Genomic DNA, 27,090 nt, shown 5'->3' on the forward strand with positions numbered 1-27,090 from the left:
ATAGGAGCACCTCAATACATAAGGCAAATGCTAACAGCCATAAAAGGGGAAATCGACAGTTACACAATAATACTAGGGGAATTTAACACCCCACTTTCACCAATGGACAGATCATCCAAAATGAAAATAAATAAGGAAACACAAGCTTTAAATGACGGATTAAACAAGATGGACTTAATTGATATTTATAAGACATTCCATCCAAAACCAACAGAATACACTTCTCAAGTGCTCATGGAACATTCTCTAGGATAGATCATATCTTGGGTCACAAATCAAGCCTTGGTAAATTTAAGAAAATTGAAATTGTATCAAGTATCTTTTCTGATCATTACGCTATGAGACTAGATAACAATCACAGGAAAAAAAACTGTAAAAAATAGAAATACATGGAGGCTAAAGAATACGCTACTAAATAATGAAGAGATCACTGAAGAAATCAAAGAGGAAATCAAAAAATACCTAGAAACAAATGACAATGAAAACACGATGACCCAAACCTATGGGATGCAACAAAAACAGTTCTAAGAGGGAAGTTTATAGCAATACAATCCTACATCAAGAAACAAGAAAAATCTCAAATAAACAACCTAACCTTACACCTAAAGCAATTAGAGAAAGAAGAACAAAAAAAAACCAAAGTTAGCAGAAGGAAAGAATCATAAAGATCAGATCAGAAATAAATGAATAAGAAATGAAGGAAACAATAACAAAGATCGATAAAACTAAAAGCTCGTTCTTTGAGAAGATAAACAAAATTGATAAACCATTAGCCAGACTCATCAAGAAAAAAAGGGAGAAGACTCAAATCAACAGAATTAGAAATGAAAAAGGAGAAGTAAAAACTGATACTGCAGAAATACAAAGGATCATGAGAGATTATTACAAGCAACTATATGCCAATAAAATGCACAACCTGGAAGAAATGGACAAATTCTTAGAAAAGCACAACCTTCTGAGACTGAACCAGGAAGAAATAGAAAATATTAACAGACCAATCACAAGCAGTGAAATTGAAACTGTGATTAAAAATCTTCCAACAAACAAAAGCCCAGGACCAGATGGCTTCACAGGTGAATTCTGTCAAACATTTAGAGAAGAGCTAACACCTATCCTTCTCAAACTCTTCCAAAATATAGCAGAGGGAGGAACACTCCCCAACTCATTCTACGAGGCCACCATCACTCTGATACCAAAAGCAAAGATGTCACAAAGAAAGAAATCTACAGGCCAGTATCACTGATGAACATAGATGCAAAAGTCCTCAACAGAATACTAGCAAACAGAATCCAACAGCACATTAAAAGGATCATACACCATGATCAAGTGGGGTTTATCCCAGGAATGCAAGGATTCTTCAATATACAAAAATCAATCAATGTGATACACCATATTAACAAACTGAAGGAGAAAAACCATATGATAATCTCAATAGATGCAGAAAAAGCCTTTGACAGAATTCAACAGCCATTTATGATAAAAACTCTCCAGAAGGTAGGCATAGAGGGAACTTACCTCAACATAATAAAGGCCAGATATGACAAACCCACAGCCAACATCGTTCTCAATAGTGAAAAACTGAAACCATTTCCTCTAAGATTAGGAACAAGACAAGGTTGTCCACTCTCACCACTGTTATTCAACATAGTTTTGGAAGTTTTAGCCACAGCAATCAGAGAAGAAAAAGAAATGAATCCAGATCAGAAAAGAAGAAGTAAAACTGTCACTGTTTGCAGATGACATGATACTATACATAGAGAATCCTAAAGATGCTACCTGAAAACTACTAGAGCTAATCAATGAATTTGGTAGAGCAGCAGGATACAAAATTAATGCACAGGAATCTCTTGCATTCCTATACATTAATGATTAAAAATCTGAAAGAGAAATTAAGGAAACTGCCATTTACCATTGTAACAAAAATAATAAAATACCTAGGAATAAACCTACCTAAGGAGACAAAAGACCTGTATGCAGAAAGCTATAAGACACTGATGAAAGAAATTAAAGATGATACAAACAGATGGAGAGATTCCATGTTCTTGGATTGGAAGAATCAACATTGTGAAAATGACTGTGCTCCCCAAAGCAATCTACAGATTCAGTGCAATCTCTATCAAACTACCAATGGCATTTTTCACTTAACTAGAACAAAAAATTTCACAATTTGTATGGAAACACAAAAGACCCCGAATAGCCAAAGCAATCTTGAGAAAGAGAAACAGAGCTGGAGGAATCAGGCTCCTGGGCTTCAGACTAAACTACAAAGCTACAGTAATCAAGACAGTATTGTACGGGCACAAAGACAGAAATATAGATCAACGGAACAGGATAGAAAGCCCAGAGATAAACCCATGCACATATGGTCACCTTATTTTTGATGAAGGAGGCAAGAATATACAATGGAGAAAAGACAGCTTCTTCAATAAGTGGTGCTGGGAAAACTGGACAGCTACATGTAAAAGAATGAAATTAGAACACTCCCTAACACCATACACAAAAATAAACTCAAAATGGATTAAAAACCTAAATGTAAGGCCATATACTATAAAACTCTTAGAGGAAAACATGGGCAGAACACTGTATGACATAAATCACAGCAAGATCCTTTTTGACCCACCTCCTAGAGAAATGGAGATAAAAACAAAATAAACAAATGGGACCTAATGAAACTTAAAAGCTTTTGCACAGCAAAGGAAACCATAAACAAGCCGAAAAGACAACCATCAGAATGAGAGAAAATATTTGCAAATGAAGCAACTGACAAAGGATTAATCTCCAGAATTTACAAGCAGCTTGTGCAGCTCAATATCAGAAAAACAAACAACCCAATCCAAAAATGGGCAGAAGACCTAAACAGACATTTCTCCAAAGAAGATATACAGGTTGCCAACAAACACGTGAAAGGATGCTCAACATCACTAATCATTAGAGAAATGCAAATCACAACTACAATGAGGTATCTCCTCATACCAGTCAGAATGGCCATGATCAAAAAGTCTACAAATAATAAATGCCAGAGAGGGTGTGGAGGAAAGGGAACCCTCCTACACTGTTGGTGGGAATGTAACTTGGTACAGCCACTATGGAGAACAGTATGGAGATTCCTTTAAAAACTACAAATAGAGTTGCTATATGATCCAGCAATCCCACTCCTGGGCATAAATCTGGAAAACATGAAAACTGTAATTTGAAAAGATTCATGCACCCCAGTGTTCATAGGAGCATTATTTACAATAGCCAAGACATGGAAGCAACCCAGGTGTTCATCAACAGATGAATGGGTAAAGAAGATGTGGTACATATATAGAATGGAATATTACTCAGCCATAAAAAAGAAGGAAGTATTGCCATTTGCAACAACATGGATGGACCTAGAGATTTTCATACTAAGTGAAGTATGTCAGACAGAGAAAAACAAATATTATATGATATCACTTATATGTGGAATCTAAAAATAATGCAAATGAACTTATTTACAAAACAGAAACAGACTCACAGACATAGAAAACAAACTTAGAAAACAAACATAGAAAACAAAACAGGGATGGAGGAGAGAGTGGCCCTGGGAGACGTTTAGGAGGAGGAAATGATAGGATTTAGAGATAGATCTGGGGTGGGACATGCAGAAGAGAGGAAAATGAACAATGGGTAAATTCCCAGATCTTGTGAACGGGAAGAAAGACCTGGAGGAAGTTAGGAGGAGAGCCTGTCTGGGCTGGTGGAGGTAGGGTGGCTACAGCGTTGTCTCTGACATTTCTGTGTACAGTTTCTCTACATCTTTGTGCCCAGCTCCAGGCTGGTTACTAGAAATAGAGATATGACTAAGAGATAATTTCTGTGATTGAGGGAGTTTACGGCCAGTTTGATTTGTTGTATTTGAGATAATGGTGAGGTATTAATATTAATATGGGTTGCCATTAATTTACAACTGTTTTCTTAATCTTATCTAATGCTCCCCAAGCCCCATGAAGTAGGTACGAGGGATACTTGGATGTAAGCGGGTGGAAGGACCCTCCTTCGCTGGGCTGCAGTGACTCGTATTTGGGATGTCTAGCATCTTTGACCTCTGCTCTCTAAATGCCAGGAGCCTCCCCCTCCTTCATGCTTGGGCTTCCTCAAGGGTTAGGGGATGTCTTGGGGTTCATGGGGGACAGTGGCACAGTCGGGCCTCATGGTTGAACAGGCACTGGACTGTCAATCAGGATCTGAGTGGCTCCTGCTGGTCCCTCTGTGGCAGAACTCTCTGTCCCCCAACTCCAGGGGGGACTGCCCCGGGTGTGTCACAGGGACTGTCCCTGTGACTCAGCTTCAGCTCCCACAGGCCAGGCCTCTCCTCACTACCCACTTTCTTTGTGTTACTCTGGTTTCTCCTTCCTGTTCTTCCTTCCTTACACCAGCTGCTGACTCTGTCCTGGTGTTTTGAGTTCAAGCTTGTAAGAGACAGAACTAAGGGGTTTGGTTACTCATCATCCAGTATCAGCCACCAGACAGCCCATATGCTGACTGCCCCTGGGACAGGGGTCCACTGGTCAGTCAGGTGAGTCCTGTGGCCAGGGCGCCTCGTGGTACAGAGCATGGAAACAATGTAAGGGACCTCAGAAAGAGACTGTGGTGCTTCCTGGAATGAAGCAGCGAATCAGGCAAATACTATCTAGACGATCCAGCGTTCAGACATGAGAAATTATACACTTACCTCTCCCCTGAGTGCTTGCTGCATGAGTGGGCTCCCCTCCGTGAAGGGGCAGTGCTTTGGTCCCTCTCCCTTCCTCCCCTTCCCTTCTCCCTCTTCAGGGAAGTTCTGTCTCTCTGACCTTTATAGCACCTGATTCCAGCCCTGGTATTATCTCAAAATGGTGGTGGTTCTTTTCCACCTTTACAGAGAATGTGCTGTTACTCATGACTCCCAACAGAATCTCAAAGTGTTTTGATCAGGGATCTGGTTACAGACCTTATGAATCTCGTGGGGTGTCACGTCCACATTTGTCCTTAGAAAGCCACAATAAACAGATGCCTCCCAGGAAATGCTGGGGTTGGTGGAGTTCAGACTACCCCTTTGGTCCAGTTATCTATGGCAAACTCACATTTACACACATACACACAAACACACTCGTAGAAAGGAGATTTCTGACACACAAAGCTTTCTCTTGGCCGGTTAAAACCCAGTATTCCCTTGGCTGGTCTGTCCGAGCCTTCCCTAGACAATGAGGAATAATGAGGAGAAACATCTTCTGCAATACCTCAAATTTCAATGTCCTGAGACCCTACACACTGAGTTAGTAAGAAGCCTAACCCTGGGCTACTCAGTGTGACAGAGGGCAGCATCGGCATCACCTGGGAACTTGTTAATGCAGATTCCTGGGCCTTTCCCGGGACCTACTAAATCAATCTCTGTGGATGGGGCCCAGCAGCCTGCACATGCACCTATATGTGTGTGCGTGTGTGCCTATGTGTTTCCAGTCTGTGTTTTAACAATTCCTCTAGGTGATTCTGATGCATGCTACTGTCTGAGAAGCACTGGTCTATCTAGACTTTTCCTAGGATTGGGGTCCCAGTTATTCCTTCTAAGGAATCCAGGAGGAAGGAGGGTGTTTTTTTATGCAGGATCAGAACAGCTGCCTGTAATTCCTCTGCTCTGGAGACAACTGCTCTTCCAGTCCTTGCTTTCCCCTAACTCTTGACTTTTGACCCTTGACTGTCCACACCCCTGCTGACCTCCTCTGGGTCACTGGTCTCTGTGGCCTTACTCTGTCCTCTGCAAGCAGCGAACCTTGTTCCTATCCTCAGAATCCACTTGCTCAGAGGGTTCTCATGACAGAGTGGATGGGTCCCTAGTGGCCCAGAGGTCAAGGAAACTATGTAGATGTTATGAATTTGCATTTCAGGGGGCCCCCAACAATCTTCCGTGGCAGTACAGTTAGACTTGTATCTACAGACAGCAGAGCAGTGCTAGCATCTCCAGGGTTCCAGCCACTCTCCCTAAGTGATGGATAAGTTGATGAGTCTCCAGCTCAGACATCTCCCCCATCTCTAGCTGGAAGTTCCTCAAACACACTGTACTCCAAAATGAATTCATCTTCTCCCCAAAAACCAAAAACTTGGTTGATATTCTCCACTTTGGTCGTGTCACCATCACCCAGCCATCACTTGAGCTAGAAATATTGATTCTATCCTCTTTCCCCCCTGCTATATCCAACCAAAATCTACTATTATATTTTGTACTTACCAAACCTTTCTTGAATCTCCCCATCTTCACCACGCAGTCACTCCCCAGTCAATGTTCTTATCTTTGTTTGCCTGAAGTGCTTCCCTGTCTCTTTAGACCTTGTCCTCCTGCCCCCAGTCTTGCCTCGACATTGTGCCCAGAAGGATCAACCTAAGATGCAAATTTCATCGTGTCGGACCTTTACTTAAAATTTCTAAGTGCCTTCTCATCCCCTACAGAAGAAAGTCCTAACTCCTCAGGATGTCCCAAAAGATCAACTTGGGTCCAGCCCTGCCTTCCTCCCCATCAGCAGCCCCTTTGTGCTCCAGCAACACTGCACTGCTGGTCACTCCTCACTCCTGGGGCTCTTTCTCATTTCTGGGTCTTTGGTTATGCAGCCCCCTCTGCCTGGGATGATTACCCACTCCCCTTCATTGGGCAGATTGACATTCCTCCATTCCAGTGGTGTACTGGTGAATATTTAACGACTGCCATCTCCAAGTCAAAAAAGCCCTGATCTGGAGCATTTGATGATTTCTGTGATATAAACACTCCCAGGATGGCCCATTTCTTTTTTTTTTTTTAACATCTTTATTGGGGTATAATTGCTTTACAATGGTGTGTTAGTTTCTGCTTTATAACAAAGTGAATCAGTTATACATATACATATGTTCCCATATCTCTTCCCTCTTGCATCTCCCTCCCTCCCACCCTCCCTATCCCACCCCTCCAGGCAGTCACAAAGCATGGAGCCGATACCCCTGTGCCATGCGGCTGCTTCCCACTAGCTATCTACCTTACGTTTGTTAGTGTATATATGTCCATGCCACTCTCTTGCCCTGTCACAGCTCACCCTTCCCCCTCCCCATATCCTCAAGTCCGTTCTCCAGTAGGTCTGTGTCTTTATTCCTGTCTTACCCCTAGGTTCTTCATGACATTTTTTTTTCTTAAATTCCATATATATGTGTTAGCATACGATATTTGTCTTTTTCTTTCTGACTTACTTCACTCTGTATGACAGACTCTGGGTCTATCCACCTCATTACAAATAGCTCAATTTTGTTTCTTTTTATGGCTGAGTAATATTCCATTGTATATATGTGCCACATCTTCTTTATCCATTCATCTGATGATGGGCACTTAGGTTGTTTCCATCTCCAGGCTATTGTAAATAGAGGTGCAATGAACATTTTGGTACATGACTCTTTTTGAATTATGGTTTTCTCAGGGTATATGCCCAGTAGTGGGATTGCTGGGTCGTATGGTAGTTCTATTTGTAGTTTTTTAAGGAACCTCCATACTGTTCTCCATAGTGGCTGAACCAATTCACATTCCCACCAGCAGTGCAAGAGTGTTCCTTTTCTCCACACCCTCTCCAGCATTTATTGTTTCTAGATTTTTTGATGATGGCAGGATGGCCCATTTCAAGCTACCAACAAAGTCACTGAATCGGAGTTGGGAAGAGATGTGCACAATTGCGAGCCAGCGCCAGCACACCACGGACCTTGGCTCACCTCCTCCAGGAGGTCTGGCCCCTGCCTCCTCTGGGCTGCCACATCAGCGTGGGCATTCTCCCTGGCCTGCACTTCCTTCCTTGTTTGGTAGCTTTCTTTTCACATTCCTGTCTCTAGATCGTGGTTCTCGGCACATTTCTGCCTTCTACGTAGTACACACTTAATAATCGTTTGCTGGATAAAGGAGGGTACCCATTTTCTGGACCCATCCCTGTTCTGGGTCACATTCTGTCCGTGACTACCGTAAGGTCTGGGAGCACGTGTGCAGATGATAGGTTGCTGAAAGGACAGTGACTTAGATGGATGCCAAGTGAGGATTCAGGAAGAACACGGCAGGTTATTTCAAGGGCCCTAATCCAACAAGTTGAAAATCCAGAGGAGAATATAGACCCCTAAAACCACTGCGTAAACACAGACTTGGGGTAATGAGGCTTGACTACAGCACAGGAGAAAAGACTTGACGTCTGAGTGAGTCATGTTCTGACCAGCAGGCTGCTGGACTCTGTTAATGGGATTATGATGTTCAGAGAGAAGGAAGGGAGGGAGGGAGAAAAGGAGGGAGGGAGAAAGGAAGCAGGCAGTAAACTTCCTCCAGTGCCTTCAACACAATTGGATCTTGGAGATGCAATCCCAGAAGGATACAAAGTTTCTAAACTGAGTCAACTCACTTTCCAAAGTTTAAATGACTTCAAGGACTAAAATGGTCCCGAAGAACAGACTGGAATTTAAATGATCTTCTAAGGGTGATGGCCAGTTCTTTGGAGATTGCACCCTGAACACAGGAGACAGGTGGAGGGCAGAGGACTGGCTGGACCCTTCACCTGTCACACATTCCGAGCCCTCACCCTGATGTTTCCCACTTGGTATCGCTATTTCTGACATGTGACCTCTTCCCAACTCTTAGGAAGGAGATCCTTCTTGCTCACCATGTCTCTTATAAAGGTAAGCACAAGATTTGATCACACCAAAAGTTTCGTTCATGCGGCTGCATTTTGGCCGCCAGACTTGATTGTAATGGAATGGAGTTGAAAAGGGGAGGTGGAAAGCCCTTTCACTGATATGATGTTATTCTCACAGAGTCAGATAGACCCATCAAACCTCAAATGTCTCTGAGGTCCTCTGCCCTCACCCCACTTTGTGCCGAGGGGAAAGGTCTTGCCTGGGACCCCGCAGTCCTAACCTTCTTCTCACACAGTTGTCTCTTCTTGATTGAGACTGGTGTGTGGGTGGTGCTGTTTCTTGTTTTGTGGTTAAGAATCCAAAGTCCAGCGACAATAATGAGCCACGATTCTGGATCTCGTGGTGATGACATGGCGGGAATATCTTCTTCACAGGATCCAGGTTTTGGGGAGAGGTTGGAGGGCTGGCTGACGTAGAGTGAAACCCCAGCCTGGGACTCATTTACCGCCCCAGCACACACATCCACCTAGCGGGGCGGCACGTGAGCCATCCTCAAGCTGGGGGCCGTTGTCAGTGCTGACCAGCCTTTGTAGTCAGTTCCTGGCTGGCACATTTGCCCGTGTGAGAGATATATCTGTTTTAAGGCCCTGGGAGAAAAAGGGAGATGGACTCCTGTTTATCTTCGTGCTGAAGCCAAGCTATTTCTAGACACTTGGAGGGCTGTCTGTGGAAGAGGGATTAATGTTGCAAAGGAGCAGATTTTGGCTCAGTATCAAAGGGGAACTACTTCAAAGTGCAGTGAGCCTTGCCAGGAAGTACAGCACCCCACGTCATTCAGGGAACCAAATGCAGGCCAGAGGACTGTGAGGAATGCAGCAAGGGGCTTTCCACATTGGAAAGAGAGCAGATTGTGAAATAGATCCTAAGGCCTGCTGTCAGTAGCATCAGAGCGATCGTTTGGGTTGATAAGGATGAGGATGATATAATCACTTGTGTGTGTGACTATTTGCATGACTATTTCCTCTACTAGATTTTGAGCTCTTTGAGGTTACAGGCTGTGACTGTCTTTGCTGTGATCCCAGCACCTAGAATTATGCCTGGCTCAGCACAGATGCTCAGTAAATATGTCCACCTGAATTGAATTATTGTGGCACTGACTTGGTCACAACTACAGTGCTGAGCACCGCCAGAGGAGTGTCTCAAAGCTCCCCAGGCAGGAAGTGCCCCCGTATAATTGAGGCAGGGGCTGGATGACTGAGAGCAGTTGAACAGATGGAGATCTGGGAAGTTCATGAATATTTTCGATACAGAGCAAATAAAACCAAATGCCCAACATCCTCAGTGTCACCTACAGTTTTTCACTGGTCCAGAGTAAATCCTAGTTTGGGGAGCTCTTAGAAGTCTGAGGAGAGATTCAAGCTTCCCAGAAAGAAGGCCTGACCGAGCAGGACTCAGGGCTCTGTGAACAGTCTTAGGGAGAAGCCAGTGCCTCTGGTGAGGCAGATGGAGAATGCAGAAAAGAAGGGACATTCAGTCAAACTCTCCTTCAACTTGGCCACAGTGCACAAGAGGCTCACTTGAACCCCAAATGTACAAAAGGATCAACCGGAGGTTAAGACCTTGGCGCTGTGTCTGGGTTAATTCTCTCAACAGGCAACACCAGGGAAGAGGAACTGCAGGCTCCCACCTCCCCCTAAGAGAAGAGGCTTGATTTTCTTTTTTTTCCTCTTGGTTTTCATTTATGTCATCTTGTCTCCTGTGTGCCTTATTCTTTTTCAGTGTGTGCCGGATGTTGTATTTGCAGAATTACTTGTAGACATGATTTAGAGACTGGGTGATATTGCCTTCCTTCAAGGTAGATTTATGTTTTGTTTTGTTTTTTGTTTTTGTTTTTTCCGTACACGGGTTTCTCACTGTCGTGGCCTCTCCCGTTGCGGAGCACAGGCTCCGGACGCGCAGGCTCAGCGGCCATGGCTCACGGGCCCAGCCGCTCCGCGTCACGTGGGATCTTCCCGGACCGGGGCACGAACCTGCGTCCCCTGCATTGGCAGGTGGACTCTCAACCACTGTGCCTTCCTTCAAGGTAGATTTATGTTTGCTTCTGTTAGGTATTTGGGAGCATCAAAAATTTGGGACCACCTCAATCCAATTTCAGGGCTTGATTTGAAGCTGAGCTATAGCACTTGTAAATGCATGTTTCTTTCTGATTCACTCATTCCTGTGGTGCTGCCCTTTGGGTTCCCTACCAAAGGGAGGAGGTTTAGTTAGGAGCCCTTCACAGTGGGCCTTGCACTTCAAAACCTGTTCCCACCTCCACGAGGCTATGCGTAGTGCTTCTTGGCCTCTCAGTGGCCACCTCCAGAAGCTGCAAATGCCCTAGTTGAAACATAACCTCAAATGCTGGATATACTTCCTTGAATTCCTTTTTTCCCCCAGAGTTATGACCCTATGATTCTTTGTTGTATTATTTACCTTGCCAGTGCTTTACACAGATATTTTAAATCATTTGCCCAGTTTTCTGTGCTCTAGAGCCTGCGAGCCACAACTGCTGAGCCCGTGTGCCACAACTACTGAAGCCCACGCACCTAAAGCCCATGCTTCGCAACAAGAGGAGCCACCGCAATGAGAAGCCCGCGCACCACAACAAAGAGTAACCCCCACTCGCCGCAACCAGAGGAAGCCTGCGTGCAGCAACGAAGACCCAAGGCAGCCAAAAAAAATTAAAATAAATAAATTTATTTTAAAAAAATCATTTGCCCAGTTTTAAAAATTGTCACCTGCAGATGAGTTAATCCACATTAACTCTTCATTCTTACTGAAAACAAGTTAAATACTGATCTCTACTATATTTTTTCTAGAACCCCTTAGACATGACAGAATTGTCAGAGCTCTTCTCCAGTTGCTCAGCAGGGTGAAGATTTTTGCTGCTGCCCAGGCACTTTTGGAGTCAGAGAGTGCTGAGATTGACCTCAGAGACTTCCTTCAGGTGATAGATCGGAGGAGGTGATAGATCGGAGGCACCATGGACAGGTCCAGTCAGACCTCCCCCGTGGTAGGGTTCATTCTCCTGGGCCTCTCAGCCCACCCAAGGCTGGAGAAAATGTTCTTTGTGCTCATCCTGCTCATGTACCTGGTGACCCTGCTGGGCAACGGGGTCCTCATCCTGGTGACCATCCTGGACTCCCACCTACACAAGCCCATGTACTTCTTCCTGAGGAACCTCTCCTTCCTGGACATCTGCTACACAACCTCCTCAGTCCCCCTCATCCTTGACAGCTTCTTGACCCCAGGAAAACCGTCTCTTACTCAGCATGTTTTGGGCAAATGTTCCTCTCCTTTGCCATGGGGGCCACAGAGTGTGTGCTTCTGGGCATGATGGCGTTTGATCGCTCCGTGGCCATCTGCAACCCCCTGAGGTACTCTGTGATCATGAGCAAGGCTGCCTACGTGCCCATGGCTGCTGGCTCCTGGGCAGCTGGTATCACCAACTCTGTAGTTCAGACATCCCAGGCTGTGAAGCTGCCCTTCTGTGGGGACAATGTCATCAACCACTTCACCTGTGAGATCCTGGCTGTCCTGAAGTTGGCCTGTGCTGACATCTCCATCAATGTGATCAGCATGGTTGTGGCCAATGTGATCTTCCTGGGCATCCCAGTTCTGTTCATCTTTTTCTCCTGTGTGTTCATCATTACTACCATCCTAAGGATCCCCTCAGCAGAGGCGAGGAAAAAGACCTTCTCCACCTGCTCTGCCCACCTCACAGTTGTGATCATATTCTATGGGACCATTGTCTTTATGTATGCCAAGCCCAAGTCTAAGGACCCACTGGGGACAGATAAACAGGACCTTTCAGGCAAGCTCATCTGCCTCTTCTATGGGGTGGTGACTGCCATGCTCAACCCCGTCATCTACAGCCTAAGGAACAAAGATGTAAAGGCTTCTGTGAAGACCTTTGGATGTCAGAAACACCTGAGTAATGTTGCCTTGTATATCTAGAAAAATAGTATAGATGATCTTATTTGCAAAGCAGAAATAGAGACACAGATGTAGAGAACAAACGTATGGATACCAAGGGGGAAAGGGGGGAAGGTGGGCTGAATTGGGTGATTGAGATTGATATATATACACTATTGATACCATGTATAAAATAGATAACTAATGAGAACCTACTGTATAGCACAGGGAACTCTATTCAGTGTTCTGCGGTGACCTAAATGGGAAAGAAACCCAAAAAAGAGTGGATATATGTATATGTATAGCTGATTCACTTTGCTGTACAGAAGAAACTAACACAACATTGTAAAGCAACTATACTCCAATAAAAATTAATTTTTTTAAAGAAATTTAAATTAAAAAAAAAAAAAGAAACACCTATCTGAGTGACTGTCATGGAATTCCACGCTGCCAGAACACATGATCTCCAAACTCCTCAGTCCTCCTGGGGAAGTGGGAACCCAGTGTAGAGAAGGGAGTCTCCCAAGATTCATGTTGTGGACCATGTGAGTAAGACTAAAAAGTAAACTGGCCCTCCTCCCCTTGTTACATAGGCAATGGAATCTTCTATCTAAGAATCTAGAAGGAAAGAGCTTTGCATTTCTAGAAACGCTGGCTAGTTGTTGGCTTTGTGCATAACCACGGTGACGTCACATCATAGCTACTTTATGCCAATGAAATCTAAGATCCTCTGCAACCAGAAGCTGACTCTTTGTTCTTATAACTAAAAAAACAAAACTAAATGGGTTGGGATGAAAGTTCATTTAAGAGTCAGTGGCTCATAGCTGGTCCTGGCCATAGACTCAGGGACCATCAAGATTCCCAGGGTGACCGTCTGGGGACCATGGCTTGTCCTGTTTGTTCCCAATTAAGTCTGATGCTTTGTTCCCCTGGGGGTTAAGTCCAGAACCCTCAGTATTGGGAAAAGCCCATTAACATTCCAAATTATTGTATTATTACAACACTCCCAGAGAAAACAAGAGAGCTGTTCAAAGAGCAACTGGGTGGGAGAGGACAGGGAAGGATCAGCCAGGTCAGCATAGACTGGGGCTGAACCATCCTGCCCTGTCCATCTAGAGGTGCTCTCAGCCCAGGCCAGGCAGCCAGAAACCTGCCTTCCAATTCCACCTCCAACACCATTTGCCACTGCTGAGAGCTTGGCTAAGTTTCTTTCCCTCTCTGGACCTTAATTCCTTTGTCTGTAAAATAAGAGCTTATGGCCCATCCCTCTCACTAGACAATGAGTGTAAAAACACCTTGGGGAAAGCCCAGAGAGGAGTAGTTCATGGCTCACACCCCACAAACTGCCGCTCATTGATTAGGGATCTCCTCTGTGTTCTCTCCCCATCCTTCACAGATCATGAGCAATGGCTCCAAATTTCTAAGGCCACTTAGGGCACTATTTGAAGGAGACTTGGGTGGGCTGATTGTGGCTCTGGATACCTGTGCCTGCTGCAAACCCGCCATCTGGTGGACATTTCTGCAAACTCCTGAGATCAGTGCTTCTGGAACTTTAACGTGCTCCTGATTCACCTGGGAATGTTGTGAAAATGCCAATTCGGATTCATTGAGTCTGAGGTGAGGTTGGAGATTCTGCGTCTCTGACAAGTTCCCAGGTGATGCCATCTATGCTGCTGCCCTTCGGACCACACTTTGAGTAGCAGGCTCTGCAAGATGTGCGACTAGGGCCAAGGGTCTGAAGGGAGAGGCAGGGAAGCAACTCCGGCGTGTGCCAGGTCCTCCAGCATCGGCAACCGAGGCTGCTCTCTCCACTCTGGGGGCAGCAGTTTGCCCTGCGACCTCTCTTCTCTTACAGGTCTAAGAAGAATTTTTGGTTTATCAGTTTGTTCAGCTTTTCACTTGTTAGTACAGAGTGGTGTCTTCCAAGCTTCTTCCATGCTAGACCAGAAACCAGCCGTTCCCACTTCAAATAGCTCTAAAAGTGCGGTCAAGTGCAAGTGCAAATAGATACAACAGTGTTAGGTGCAAAATTAGAGGCATAAATATAACAGAGAAAGAAACGGATGTAAAATTTTGCGGAAAACAAAATTGTATTTTTAAAGATTAACCAGAAAAATATTATCAGTAATATGAGTTCAGAAAAGTTAAGGAGACAGAAATAACTTCTCAAAAATCAATTGTGTTCCTACATACCATCAGTATAGAACAAAAAAACAAAACAGAAATAATATCCTATTTGCAGTAGTAACGAGTGCCGAATAATTGGGAAAAAACATAATTCCAGACATGACAGACTGTGTCAAGGAAAAAATGATGCATGTCGTTGGAGTATAAAGGAAGGCGGAGTGACTGACCAGGGGCTTGAGAGTATAAATACAAAACAATGGCCTTAATTTCTAAGGGGGAAGCTCTCAACTTGTAACAAATAGAACTTCTTTCATATGCATATTCCTGGTCTCTACCCTCCACCACAATGATTCAAATTTCACTGTGTCTGCGGTAAGGCCAATAGGAAACCTGGGCTTAGAAACAAAGTTATTTAGTGTTTTAAATTCCCCAGAAGCCAGGACTTCCTTGGTGGTCCAGTGGGTAAGACTCCGTGCTGCAACGCAGGGGGCCTGGGTTTGGTTAGGGGAACTAGGTCCCGCATGCATGCCACAACTAAAAAGTCCACATGCTGCAACTAAAGATCCCAAGTGCCGCAACGATGATCACACATGCTGAAACTAAGACCCGGCACAGCCAAAATAAACAAACAAACAAACAATAAATAAATTCCCCAGAAGACTGTACTCAACTACATAAATTGCTAGTGAAGAATAATTGAACGGGACTTCCCTGGTGGTGCAGTGGTTAAGAACCTGCCTGCCAATGCAGGGGACTCGGGTTCGAGCCCTGGTCTGGGAAGATCCCACATGCCATGGAGCAACTAAGCCCATGCGCCACAACTACTGAGCCTGCACTCTAGAGCCTGCGAGCCACAACTACTGAAGCCTGCGTGCCTAGAGCCTGTGCTCCACAACAAGAGAAGTCACTGCAATGAGAAGCCTGTGCACCGCAACGGAGAGTAGCCCCTGCTCACCGCAACTAGAAAGACCGCGTGCAGCAACGAAGACCCAATGCAGCCAAAAATAATTTTGAAAATAATGATGTTAGAGTCTTCCTGCCAGATTTGAACTTATTACAAAGTAACAATTACTGAATGTTTTTAAAAGTGGCTATTTTTTTTTTTTTTTTTTTTTTGCGGTACGCGGGCCTCTCACTGTTGTGGCCTCTCCCGCTGCGGAGCACAGGCTCCGGACGCGCAGGCCCAGCGGCAACGGCCCACGGGCCCAGCCGCTCCGCGGCATGTGGGATCCTCCCGGACCGGGGCACGAACCCGTGTCCCCTGCATCGGCAGGCGGACTCTCAACCGCTGCGCCACCAGGGAAGCCCAAAAGTGGCTATTTTTAAAAGTTTTGTAAAATCAGTGGTTATCAGAGATACCAGAAAATTAATTCCAACTATAAGAATCTAATACATATGTCAGGTCAAAATTAATAGCATGAAGAAGGAAGCACTTTTTAATAAATAGTGGGACAGCAGCAACATTCAATTGAATGAAGGTTTGCCTTTGATCCATACATCACACCACACGCTACCATAAACTTAGGATGGATTAGAATTAAACATAAGACACCATCATGATTACACAAAACAAAAAGAGAACAGCATGACATATTTATTCCAGCTGGGGAAGAGGGCATGATTCACTATTCTGGAAGAGAAAGAGGGTTATCAGAATTAAAAGAGACATATTCGAACATACATCGCACAAAACTCTTGAATAATATGGTCTGATCAAACAAGAATCAAACTTCTCCCACATGGAGGTTTGTTGGGTTCTGCAAGTATTTGAGTTTCTTTTATATATATGTATATATATTCTAAATGACTTTTAATATGTAGTAAGACCATGGACACATGCAAACTTACGTTTTGAGTTTTGGCACACAAGAGGCCACTACCACAATAGCATGTGTATTGTTGAGTTGACTCCTTTGCATAGACCTCAGAATAAATCTTTTCCTGCCATCTCTTCATATTTATTTTATCTTCTTTAAATGTGTCAATTAGAAAAAGTGTAATTCTGCACTGATCTTTTCCCTAATCCAAGCCTATGCTCAACTGCTCATTTATAATTGTACCAGGGAGTACAGATGTGCACTGTTCCCAATTAAGTGTTGGGCAAGGCTCAGAATCATCTGCTTGGTACATGTTCTCATCATGGTGTCATAGCCAATTGCACAATAACAAGGGAACATGTAACTGGTCACACAGTAATAATGTCACATTATAAATAGTATTGGGATTAACCATACATTTGGGGTGTTACTTCTGACTACATTTATGATAAGGAATTTGAGCAGTTATCCAAACTTATTAGTAAATCAATATTTTTTCTTATTTTTAATGTCTAACGGGCATTTAAAAAATCAATACAGTTTGTTTTTTAGAGCAGTTTTAGGTTCACAGCAAAACTGATCAGGAAGTACAGAGAGTTCCCATATACCCAGTCCCCCCACACACACAACCTCTCCGACTATCAACATCCAGCAGCAGAAAGGTATCTTTGTTACAATCAGTGAATCTACATTGACACATCATCACCCAGAGTTCATAGTTTAGAGTTCACTCAGTGTACATTCTGTGGATTTGGACAAATGTGTAATGACATGTATCCAGCATTATAGTTTTGTACAGAATGCTTTAACTGCTCTGAAAATCCTCTGTGCTCTGCCTCTTCATCCCTCCCTCCCCCTCTAACCCCTGGCAACCCCTAATCTTTTTACTGTCTCCATAATTTTGCCTTTTCCAGAATGTCACAGAGTTGGAATCATTTAGTATGTAGCCTTTTCAGATTGGCTTCTTTCACTTAGTAACATGCTTTTAAGTTTCCTCCATGTCTTTTTGTAGCTTAATAGCTCATTTCTTTTTATTGCTGAATAATCTTCCATTGTATGGATGTACCACAGTTTATTTAACCACTTACCTATTAAAGGACATCTTGGTTGCTTCCAAGTTTTGGCAGTTATGAACAAAGCTGTTATAAATATCCGTGTGCAGGTTTTGGTATGGACATGAGTGTTCATTAGTCAATATTGAAATTAAAATCTCTCAGTACTTCATTTTCAAGGTACCATCTTAATTTGAACAAAGAGTAGTCTGAGATTGCAAGGTGGGCTAGTTCAAAAACCATGACCCTTTGCAAACTACTCATCTGTATCAATCAGGATTTTCTCTTACAGCAGGCAACCAAAACAAAATACAGAAATGGAAGCCCAAACTGTGACTGCAATTATCATACATAATTCCAGATTTTAAGTTTTTGTGTTCATCAAAGTCTCATTTATTATCTTTGAATTCTGATTTATTATCTTGGAACAAGTTAATTATTATTAATTATTATAAATTTGAACTTAGAAAATAAATGTAGCACTAAAACACAGCTTTTTTCTATTTTGTATGGCAGGACTCTTAAGATTTTGTTGGAAAAAGGATTCCACTGCTAAAAAATAAAAATAATATTTTTTAAGTTTGAAAATTAATGAAATAAGCAGGCAAGAAAAGTAGAGAATGGGGACAATTTCATACTCACAAGCTCATATCTTCAGAGGGCTCACTGGAGGCTGGCAGGATATTGTACCAGTATCACAGACTAAGATCACAATGCTAAATTGTATAACGTGTTGGTGTTGGATGCCTTGGCATTAGGGCTTCTCTCCCTCCTGTGAGATCTCAATATAGGGGTCAACGGGGCTTTCAGATACACCGATTCTGCTCCAGGTCATGGGATCCTTTGTTTTCCAAGGCCATATTCACAGTTAGTAAATCAACAGAGAACACGATGGCACTTAGAAAATGTTTGCTCTGGCTGGGCAGTTGCTTCCAAGCAACAATTTCTAGAAGGGCTGCACAAATCTTTGATGGACAGCTACTTGTCTCTGCGAGTCCCCTTCCTGCTGAATGACTAAAACTTAATCTCAGTCAATTCAGTAGGATCTCAGCTTAGTCAAGGCCTCTCCCCAACCCCCTCCCGAGTTTTGAGAGGAAAATACAGAATCAAACCCACCAACTGGGACTGAGGAAGAAGGCAGGACATCTGGTCCTCAGTTGTCATCATCAATCCCTGTTGACACCTGCATTCTCACCTGGTGTCCAGTGTATAGACCATGCAAATACCAGCTACAGCCTCCTCATTCTGATCTTGAGGCGTCTTCAGGCTCTCAGCTCCTGCCTTGCCCCTCTCAAAGGGCATAGAATACATTCAGCTCCTCGTCTGTGTCACTTTAGGTGGGGAGCGAGGAACAGTACATACCTGCAGCCATTTCTCCTCTACACTCCCATCATGCTCAGCGCAGTGGAACTTTATGAGGTGTGTCACTTCCCTGAGCTCCATGGGAAACGAGGCTCAGATCCCCTCTTATCTCACATTCTCAAGCCTTTCTGGGGTTCTGTGTCCCAGCCCACAGTAGCCTCCCTTCTCCAGTGGCTCTCCTCCTCCCCCATCAGAGGGAGTCAAGTTGTTGGGGAATGATGGGGGTGGAGGGATTGTATTGACTGACCACGGTATTCTCACAAGTCCATTGTTCAGAAAAATATTTTACACCCTCAGCCTTTTGGGCTAGGTTCTGATATCTCAAAAGCTTTTACTCTTAAAACCACTGTCTCTGGGAATTTCAGATGTCTTGTTTTTAAAACCAAAAAGCTAGGAATTATCTTTGTCTACTTCTCTACTCTAATAATCATCCCTGAGGAAATGAATGCCTTGCTCTCATGTCTAGTTTTAGTAAAGAAATTACTGGGAATATACTTAAAATATATTAATATTTCAAAAAATTGGCACCATATATATATATGTGTGTGTGTGTGTGTGTGGTTACATATATGTATGTGTATACATATATACGTGTGTGTATACATATATGTGTGTATACATATATATGTGTGTGTATACATATATACGTGTGTGTGTATATATATATATATATATATATATATATATATGACTTTATAAAGTCTTAAAGAATTCAAAATGGACCTATCCCTTATCAAGATAGGTCAATTTGTGATAAGAAAATGTGTTTAGGCTAAATAAACCCAGAAAAATTATTTCCATTAAAGATTAACTTCAGGAATTTACTATGCATAAATTCCCAAAACCAATGTATGGGGTCCTAGTTAATTAAAATCAGCAAAACTTGCCATGTTCTTAATAAAAATGTTTCTCTTCCTCTAGATACTAGAGAGAAATTTTGAGCTACATAAAGGAATGAAGAGCATTAGAAATGCTTAACATGTGGGTAAATATAAAACACATTGTTGGGACTTCCCTGGTGGTGCAGTGGTTAAGAATCCACCTGCCAATGCAGGGGACATGGGTTTGAGCCCTGGTCTGGGAAGATCCCACATGCTGTGGGAGCAACTAAGCCCAAGAGTCACAACTACTGAGCCCACGTGCTGCAACTACTGAAACCCGCGTGCCTAGAGCCTGTGCTCCGCAACAAGAGAAGCCACTGCAATGAGAAGCCCATGCACCACAACGAAGAGTAGCCCCCGCTCGCCACAACTAGAGAGAGCTCGCGCGCAGCAACAAAGACCCAACACAACCAATAAATAAATAAATTTAAAACACATTGTTTCTCATTTTATAATCTCTTATTTAAATAATTGACTACTTAAAGCAAAATAATAACTGTGTGGAAGCAAAATGTATGACAACATTAGCACAAAAGATGGGAGGGGAAAATGGAAGTATACTGGTGTCACGTTCTTACATTTGACATGAAGTAGTATTATTATTATTATTATTTTTTATTATTATTATTATTTTTCCGGTACGTGAGCCTCTCACCGTTGTGGCCTCTCCCGTTGCGGAGCACAGGCTCCGGACGCGCAGGCTCACCGGCCATGGCTCACGGGCCTAGCCGCTCTGTGGCATGTGGGATCTTCCCAGACCGGGGCACGAACCCGCGTCTCCTGCATCGGCAGGCGGACTCCCAACCACTGCGCCACCAGGGAAGCCCAGTGATTATTATTTGAAGGTGGAGTGTAATAAGTTAAACTGTATACTATAAACCCCAGCGCACCAACTGAAAAATAAAGCAAAGAAGTAGAGCTGATAAGCCAATAGAGGAGATAAAATGAAATCATAAAAACAACACTCCACACACTTTATTATTCTAAAAGAAGGTAGGAAAAGTGGAAAAAAGGAACAAATGGAGAAAATAGAAAACAAATTGCAAGATAGATTTAACTCACCCATATCAATAGTTGTATTAAATCAAAAGGATCTAAAAATTCCAATTAAAAGACAAATTGTCAGATTAAATTAAAAAGAAAAAAAGCAACCAACTATATGATTTCTACAGGAAACTTACTTTAAATATAAAACAAAAGTAAAATGATGGGGAAATTATATTACACAAAGATGAATCAAAAGATTTGATGGGGTTTATTTATCTAAAATACTGAAAGATGTTCTTGAGCTCAGGACAAAATCATTGGCCAGTAACATTTTTTTAAAGTTCCATTTTAAAGATGACCTCTAAGCATTAACCTTTGTTTAGAATGAAAGATAATTACACCAGTACTGTACAACAGAACTATGTAAACGCCAGAGTGAACCACATATGTAATTGTAAGTTTTCTAAAAGGCACATTAAAAAAGTAAAAAGAATAATGGTGGCTACATGTTGTTATACGTTTGTCCAAACCCACAGAATGTGTTAACACCAAGAATGAACCCTAAGGTAAATTATGGACCTTGGGTGATAATGATGTGTCAATGCAGGTTGATCAGTTGCAACAAACGTACCACTGTGGTGTGGGATGTTGATAGTGGAGGAGTCTGTGCATATGTTGTTATGCTGAGAAAGGGGGTGTATGGGAAATCTGTGTACCTTCTGCTTAGTTTTTCTGTGAACCTAAATCTGCTCTAAAAAATAAAGCCTATGTAAAACAAAAACAAGTTTAAAAAAAAGGTGAAATTAATGTTAGTAACATTTTACATTATTGTTTTCATACTAAGTCTTCCAAATCTGGTTCCAGCACATGTCAACTTGGACTTGCCACATCTTAAGTACTCAACAGCCACATGTGGCTAGTGGCTACCATATTAGTGCAACTCTAGGATTTTTGACTCTTCTCTCCTGGGGAGGAGTGGGGAGTAAGGTGGGATGAAGTGGTAAAGGTGACTGGGTCTAAATGCTGAGAACCTCTGACACCACGTCGAATAACTGTACATCATTCTATCTTGTAAGTAAAGAGGCGGCCTCTCAGAGGAGCAAGAGAATTGTTGCCACAGCAAATGTTTTAGAAAGATTATTGTAACTTATTCATGTTTTCCTTTTGTAAACCTAAAAGAGAGGGAATAGATACCTAAAAGACATACAAACCAATTTCAGTATATGGACATTGGGTGGAACTTGAAAAACTGTAAAAGGAAATTATGAGACAATAACGAAAATGTAAACTTACTGGATATTTAACCTTAGGTATTTTAAAATGTAACTGTGGTTATGTTTTTTTTAAAAGGAAGGGGAATGGAAAAAGGTATTAACATAATTCACAAACGGAAAAGAGAGGGAGAGGAGGAGGGAGAGAGGGACCAGGGTGGAAAACGATTTGACAGCAAGTGAATCCTCTCAAACATACCCCACAGGAGCTGTGGGGGTAAGGGGTGGAGTGGGGACCCACCTCCAAATTGTCTTTTAAAAGTCGAAACCCAACCTGACATTCAAGGCTCTCCATATTTAGATACACAAGCATTTCTCTCCCCACATTTTCCTGATAGGAATAGGTACCTAGAACATCAAAGACACATTGAGGCTACACGTGCCAAAGAGCTTTGGTGGCGAATTCGGGCCTCGGGCCCTTGTCAGGGGACCGTGTCCGCGGCAGATTCCCTCCAATTTCGGGAGTTGTCCCGGGTGGCACGCCTTCTTTGGGTGTGAGGCAGCGTCTGGCAGAAAGGATTTTAAGACCATTGAAGGTACGTGAAAGGGACAAGTCCTTTTGGTTCAGCCTTGGCTTATGCCCCAGTTCTCAGGCGAACTTGCAGTGTGACCTGGAGCAGATGGTCTCTTCTCTGAGCCTCAGTGACCACATCTGCAAACCTCGGGAGGACCAGGCGTTCCAAGGGCGGTTCCAGCTCTTACATCCTCCGACTCCCCTCTTAGAGAACGCTGGCTGCGGTACTCCGCGGCAGAAGCCGACACACAGCTGGGCCTTAACAAAGAGCCCGGGTCTCGGGCAGGTTCCCGCCCCCAGCAGGTTTTGGAAAGTCTGTGCGGCCGAGGGGCGGGGCTTCAGCACGCCGCAGCCAATCACCAAGGGCCCAGGCCGCCGGGGCGGGGCCTCCGCGAGCTGCGGCGGCGGGCAGGCTGGGTCCGAGCATCCCGCGGCTCCGGACCCCCCGGCCCGGACATGGCGACCGTCCGGGCCTCCCCGCGTGGCGCGCTACTGCTTCTCCTGGCCGTGGCAGGGGTCGCGGAGGTGACAGGGGGCCTGGACCCGGGCAGTGCGGGTGAGTAACTGCTGGAGCAGCGGTTCGGGGCGGTTCGGAGCGGCCGCCTCAGCGCTCCAAGATGGCGCGGGGCAGGGGGCGGGGGTGCCGGCGACCCCCAGACCCGGCCCAAGTCCGGTGACCCGGGGTCCGGAGGTCCCAGCAGGCTGCAGGAGGAGCTGAGGCGGGACGAGCAGGACCCCTCTCCACGCTCGCTCTCCCCTCCCCGATCTGCTGAACTGGGAGCGGTGACCCGGGTTCGAGGCCTTATTCTGTCACCCATCGAGCAGGGGCCCCCAGCTCAGCCCTTATCCCCTCACCCGGCTCGGGTCACTGTACGAAGAGAGTGAATGCCTTTGCCCAGGATCGTCGCGAGGGTCGGATAGGATTTATGAGGTGCCGCCGCCTTACCCCCGCCCTGGCCAGTTATTGTTGCTTGTTCCTTGACCCGCGGTTCAGAAAGGCCGACCTCGGGCAGCGAGCATTGATGGGCCCTGCAGCCTGCCTGACTTCTGAAGTCTCAGAAGAGAGTAGATCCAAGCCTACTAAGTCCGATTCTGCTGCCGTTCGCTGTGGGTATGCTGTGTGTCCAAGACAGCGCTGGGCTCTGGCAGGAGACAGATTAAAATCCAGTAAACTGACTCTTTGGGGGCTTACTGGCTTGAGGAAAGTTTAGTTCTTGCTCTAGAGGAATTAGACCACTAGTGGATAGCAAGCTGTTCAGTGCTTATTGAGTGTCTCTCATGTGCTGGGCTTTTAGGAGTTGTTGCCATCTCCTGCTTTCCAGCAGCTCTGGCTAGGAGGTGGGGTGCAACAAGACATGAGCAACTCGAATTCAAGGCAGAAGGGTCCAGAGGAGATGAAGGGCTGTGAGTGCACAGAGGGAGAGAGATGATGGATGATGTCCACCTAGGGCAGGAAGAAAATTGAGTGACGCCCCAACTGCACTAGATATTAAAAGATGGCTGGGATTTATACATGCAAAAGTGGTGGAGAAGTGCATTGCTTACAGGGAGACACACCTAGAAAGAGCAAAATCAGTCTCAAGGTTATAAGGTAGCTTACAATGTTAAAGGTTTTTTTTTGTTTTTTTTAAGTCAAGAGTATTTGAAGAAAGGAGAGGATTGTCAGGAACCTGGGGTTAGATAGTTAATTATAATTGGATTCTAACAAGCTGTCAATTAGACAAATCAAAGGAGAGAGAGAGAATGCTGTGTATTCGTGGCTAAATCAGCTTACCTTTCTGGGTCCCATTTTTCTCATTAAGTTAAAGAAATTGAACTAAAGCACTTTCAAAGTTATGGTTCATTAGAAAATTAGTCGTCCATTCTTATTCTACAACTAGTCAATTCTGTGGGAGATAGCAGGGTAGAATATAGTTAAGAATATTTGAACAAATTAGTTAGCTTTAGTCTCTTTGTGCTTTAGTATCCACATTTATTGTATACAGAAATTCTCATAGATTTTATTGTGAGAATTGAGGTAATACATGTATAGCATTTAGAATAGCATATAGTAAGCACTGAAATGTTAGCTCTTCAGGTTGGGAAACACTGTACACTGTACCCCTCTCTTATAAATTCGCAAACACGTTAGATTCATAATAATTCGCAAGTATTCCTGTAGTAAAGAAACTTGTTGCTGGGAGAATAGAGAAATGGGGAACTGACTGCTGATGGGTATGGGGTTTCTTTTAGGGTGATGAAAATGTTCAGAATTGGAAAGTGGTGAGCACAGTTCTGTAAATGTACTAAAAACAACTGAATTGTGCACTTCAAAAGGATGAATTTTGTGGTATATGATTGTTAAAAGATAAACTGAGGCATATTAAAATGTTAAGAGTTTGAGCAAAAATTGATTGGAATTGGGCAGTGCCAAATGGGAAGTAACAGGAGCTAGGGGAAGGACTTTTATGAAAGAGGTGGAAACAAAGCAAGGAAATATTCGATTGGTTATAGCTTGAGCAGGTGCCTTATTTGAGAAAGTCCAGGTGGCTGTTTGCAATTGATTGTCCTTAGGGTTCTGATTTCTTAACCTTGGGGCACTATAGGCTTAGGTTTTGGCTTGCTTAGGTAGGCTACTGAGGCATTGAAGCTGCCTCAGTCTGATGGCCTCCTTGTTTTATTAATTTAACATGATTTATATCTCAATAAAATTATTATGCAAAGAAAGAAAGAAACTTGTTTGCTTAAAGAACTCTTTTTTTCTTCATAACACCTAATGCACACTTTAGAAAATTCTGGGCTAGATGATTTCTAAAGGACCTACCAATTCAAAAAGTCCATGACAATATAGAGTTTGCATTGTTTGGTAAGAAGAAAAATTCCAAGTTTGATGTAAAAGTGAGATTTGTCCCTTGTACTAAATTCTTAGGCATATATTGCCTGGTTCCTTACATAAAGGGCGTTGAGTAATACAATGGACAAAGGCTTCCACTGTGGATTTGTATAAACTGTGGAAAATGTTCTTCAATCCTAAACAAAAATTAAGAACACAATATTAAATTGTATTTCATTGAAGGCCTGACTTATATTCCTGCTCAGACAGTCTTCTTTCCCATCTCCTTACCCCATCCAAAGTTGGGTACTCCTGTCTCCTCTGGTATAAAGCGTTACACAAGTCTCATCCGTTCTGACTTGGAGATTTTTGTTCCTGTTGGGGGAGAGGGGGTGAGGGAAGGAATCATTTGACTTGCTCAATTATTATTTTCTCCTGTGAAGTTTGGCCACACCCTCCTCATTGGAGTAATGCCACACTTCCTATCCTGTGTACTTTCTGGTCTCCTCAACACCCCCAGCTCTCCTCCCCAGCACCTCTAGTGTTCCCTTTGGAGGATGAGATGGAACCCTATGCTGCAGTCTCAGGATCTGTGTGTCGTGGCACCTGATATTAGCTCTGTTTCCATTTAAGATATTTTCTAATAGTACAAAAGAGAGAAAGATGTAACATTAAGGGCTAGGTTTCAATAAGTTGACATTTAAGAAATTATGTAATAGTCAGCCTAGAATCCTGAAAAAGAATGTAATGAATTTTAAGTTAGAAAAAGCAACCGCCTATCTGGAGGAATGTAATAAGAAGCAGATTCTCTTCCCTAAGAACTATCTTGGCCCACACTGTACAAAGAGCTAGAGTTGGTGATAGACCAGATATGACAGTTTATTCTGGTGTGCTACTAAAAGTTTCTATCTTATATCCATAGATTTAAACAGTCTTTCATTAACCATGCTTTTCACCATATGTCACTTCTGGAAGAAAGTGGGACAATATCAAGGAGGTGGTTTTTATTTATTATAAGTGTGTTTTTTTTAAAGAGCAAAACAGATACTACAGGGGTTTGTTTATTCAAAAAATATTTGCATGCTTACTATATGCCAGGCACTGTTCTACGTGCAGGGTTGCTGCTCTCAAGGGGCTTACTCTAGCAGAGGGGAGACAGGCAATAAACAGTTAAATAAAATGATTTCTGGTAGGGTTAAATATGCTGTGAAGGAAATACATAGATGGTAGCGTAGAGCAACAGTCCCCAACCGTTTTGGCACCAGGGGCCGGTTTCGTGGAAGACAGTTTTTCCACGGGGTGGGGGGCGGGGGGAGGGGGATGGTTGAGTCGGTAATGCTAGCAGTGGGGGAGCAGCAGCTGAAGCTTCACTCGCTCACGCTCCACTCACCTCCTGCTGTGCGGCCCAGTTCCTAACAGGGCCGTTACTAACAGACCATGGGCCACCAGTCCATGGCCAGGGGTTGGGGACCCCTGGCGTAGAGGGGAGTGGTTCTTAACATAGTGATGACAAGAATGGCTTCTTTGAGAAGTTAAGGTTCTGAACTGAAATCTGAAGACCGAAGGTGCTGTCCTTAGAAAAGGCCCGGGTGGAGACCAGGAAGTACATAGGCCCTAAGGCAAGAAAGAACAGTAGGTCAGTATGGTTGCAACATAGTGAGCAGGAGAGTAAACCAGGGCTAGATGGTGCTGGG

General features: G+C 43.7%; 1 protein-coding gene and 1 pseudogene across 3 annotated transcripts in view; both read left to right on the plus strand.

Moving 5' to 3' along the window:
* LOC307188738 (olfactory receptor 13C7-like) overlaps positions 1-13,135 on the plus strand; it is a 51,383-nt pseudogene extending 38,248 nt beyond the window's left edge. Inside the window, exon 3 of the transcript XR_013831757.1 lies at positions 11,134-13,135. The product of XR_013831757.1 is annotated as an olfactory receptor 13C7-like (transcript). The remainder of the gene's footprint in view (positions 1-11,133) is intronic.
* Positions 13,136-22,839: 9,704 nt separating this feature from the next.
* RECK (reversion inducing cysteine rich protein with kazal motifs) overlaps positions 22,840-27,090 on the plus strand; it is a 73,293-nt gene continuing 69,042 nt past the window's right edge. For both annotated transcript variants that reach the window (XM_079927405.1, XM_079927406.1), the window contains exon 1: positions 22,840-23,140. In XM_079927405.1, coding sequence (XP_079783531.1) covers positions 23,041-23,140 — 100 coding nt within the window. In that variant the 5' untranslated portion in view covers positions 22,840-23,040. The remainder of the gene's footprint in view (positions 23,141-27,090) is intronic.

This window comes from Stenella coeruleoalba (assembly GCF_951394435.1).
Source record: "Stenella coeruleoalba genome assembly, chromosome: 7".
Taxonomy (NCBI): Eukaryota; Metazoa; Chordata; class Mammalia; order Artiodactyla; family Delphinidae; genus Stenella; species Stenella coeruleoalba.